Below are 2,040 nucleotides of genomic sequence, written 5' to 3'. Positions count from 1 at the left end.
TACCATATAAAAGATTCCTTGTAGTTGACCATTATTTCACAGATCTCTCCAGATGGACCACCCCATAAGCAGCTTACCACCCAAGAGTGCCCACTATTGCCCTTGATGTTCTCCATAGGGCATTCTATGATGTTATCCGGAAAGACATCCAACAAATAGTAAGAAAAAGACCATTTCATTCTGATACTGCTTCTTTCTTTGATTTTGGTCACGTTTCCCATCACTCTACCTCTTGTTTTATTAAGATGCACAAACTTCAAACCCAAAGGGTAAAAGCTGCTGCTGGGCAGATGTGCACTTCAAATATCTCCAAAATCAGACAATCTCTTAAAAATGTTTACCATACATGTAAGAACCAGCACCCAGATTCAACTAGACATCCAACTATGCCTTCCCATGATTGTGATAAAGATGTTCTCAGTACTGATGAAGAAATGAATCTTACAGCAATGCTCCGGGATATTAAAACCACCCAAATTGAACTCCTCAGTCAGATGACTGACATTGTTGGTGTAGTATCCAAAATCCAGGGAAAGATTGATTTTTATCAGAAGCAGGTGAAGGTACTGGAAACCAGAATGAATGTTAATGAAAACAAACAATCCACAATAACTAAAGAAATCTTCTCTATGAAAAAAGATATTGATACTTTAAAGAAGAAGGTGACAGAACTGGAAAGCCAGAAGTCTTGCTCCAGCATTCACTGTTTAGAAGTTCTGGAAGGAGAAAACGGTAAAGAGATCATAGAACAACTTCACAAACTCCTACAACCAGAAACTCTGAAACATACAATGGCTTCTACAGACCAGGGACTCTCTTCAGCAGAACGAGAAAAAATGCCCAGTTATCGACAGGCCACGGATGATCTTGAGGATAAAACAATTTCTCCCAAAATTAAAACTCTGGAAAAAAGTAACCATCAAAATTTCTTAAGAAGCCTTAAAAAAGCAAAGTCAAATATTTATATTTACCCAGACTTTGGTACATGGATCAAGCTAACTTTTGTCCATGGAGGAAAGTGGAGATTTTTCCTCAGTGCTACCGAGTTAGAGGAATTCATCCAGTGGCTTCTTTCTAGGCCAACCACCCCTCTTGAGGAACCACAACCTGTAACCCAGAGATACAATCCATTCACTAGGCCTATTGCAAGTTTGACCACATTCTGTCTGTCTGTTTTCAACTATGTTTACTATCTTTTTGGTTTCTCAAAAGAGGAAGTAACTCAACTATAGAGTTACTTTCTGCTTTGTTTGACACAAAATAAATGTGAACTGGTTGTTCCAAGCATCTACACATCTCTGTGGTGGTTGTGAAGTTCTTGGTAGTCTGCTCGCTGTGGGCTCACTGTCTATGAAGTTTTTGTACGTCTCAGGTAAGTTAAGATAGATCATCCCATTGGACAATGTGATGCATTTTATGTCAGTGCCCTTGTTTTCTTAAAGGCAATTCATGAGGATTCACCCAGTGCCCATGTTATAGATAATTGGAAGGAAAGAATTAGGGATCAAGGGAATGAAGAACACATTTGGTAGTCCCCACATCAGTTTTCTATGTCCTCTGGTCATTTTTTTTTCTTTTAAGATTTTTATTTATTTGTCAGGGGAGAGAGAGAGAGCACAAGCAGGGGGAGCAGCAGGCAGAAGGAAAGCAGACACTTAACTGACTGAGCCACCCAGGCATCCCTACCTCTTGTCTTAGTGGCCTTTGTAGATAATATCTGTGATACCAGACACAGACTCTACTAACAAAATTTTAAACAACATACAGTGAAAAAGATACCCACTATTAGAGCTACTGAAGTTAGAGTTATAAAAATAAAGGTCATTGAAAGGACCAGTTACTGCCAGGAAAACTGCAAAACCTGGATTTTTTTTTCTTTCAACTTTAGCTTCAACTCCATCAAACAAATGGGGATCCCACTTCTGCTAAGTGAAATAAGTCAAGCAGAGAAAAGCAATTACCCTATAGTTTCACTCATATGTGGAACATAAGGAATAGCGCAGAGAACCATAGGGGAAGGGAGGTGAAAACTGAATGGGA

At 39.1% G+C, this 2,040-nt stretch overlaps 1 protein-coding gene across 1 annotated transcript; it reads left to right on the top strand.

Moving 5' to 3' along the window:
- The first annotated feature begins 245 nt into the window (after positions 1-245).
- Positions 246-1,232, top strand: CCDC54 (coiled-coil domain containing 54). Its single transcript, XM_059388140.1, has one exon. It carries the CDS (start codon positions 246-248, stop codon positions 1,230-1,232), a length of 987 nt encoding a protein of 328 aa, XP_059244123.1.
- Positions 1,233-2,040: the final 808 nt, after the last annotated feature.

Source organism: Mustela nigripes, chromosome 2 (assembly GCF_022355385.1).
Source record: "Mustela nigripes isolate SB6536 chromosome 2, MUSNIG.SB6536, whole genome shotgun sequence".
In the NCBI taxonomy this organism is placed as follows: domain Eukaryota; kingdom Metazoa; phylum Chordata; class Mammalia; order Carnivora; family Mustelidae; genus Mustela; species Mustela nigripes.
Note: the sequence above shows the minus strand (reverse complement) of the source record. Positions and strands in the feature narration are given on the sequence as shown.

What these genes read in the sequence shown, in the direction of transcription:
- CCDC54 (XM_059388140.1), top strand. Translation starts at nt 246, where the DNA reads ATGCACAAACTTCAAACCCAAAGGGTAAAAGCTGCTGCTGGGCAGATG.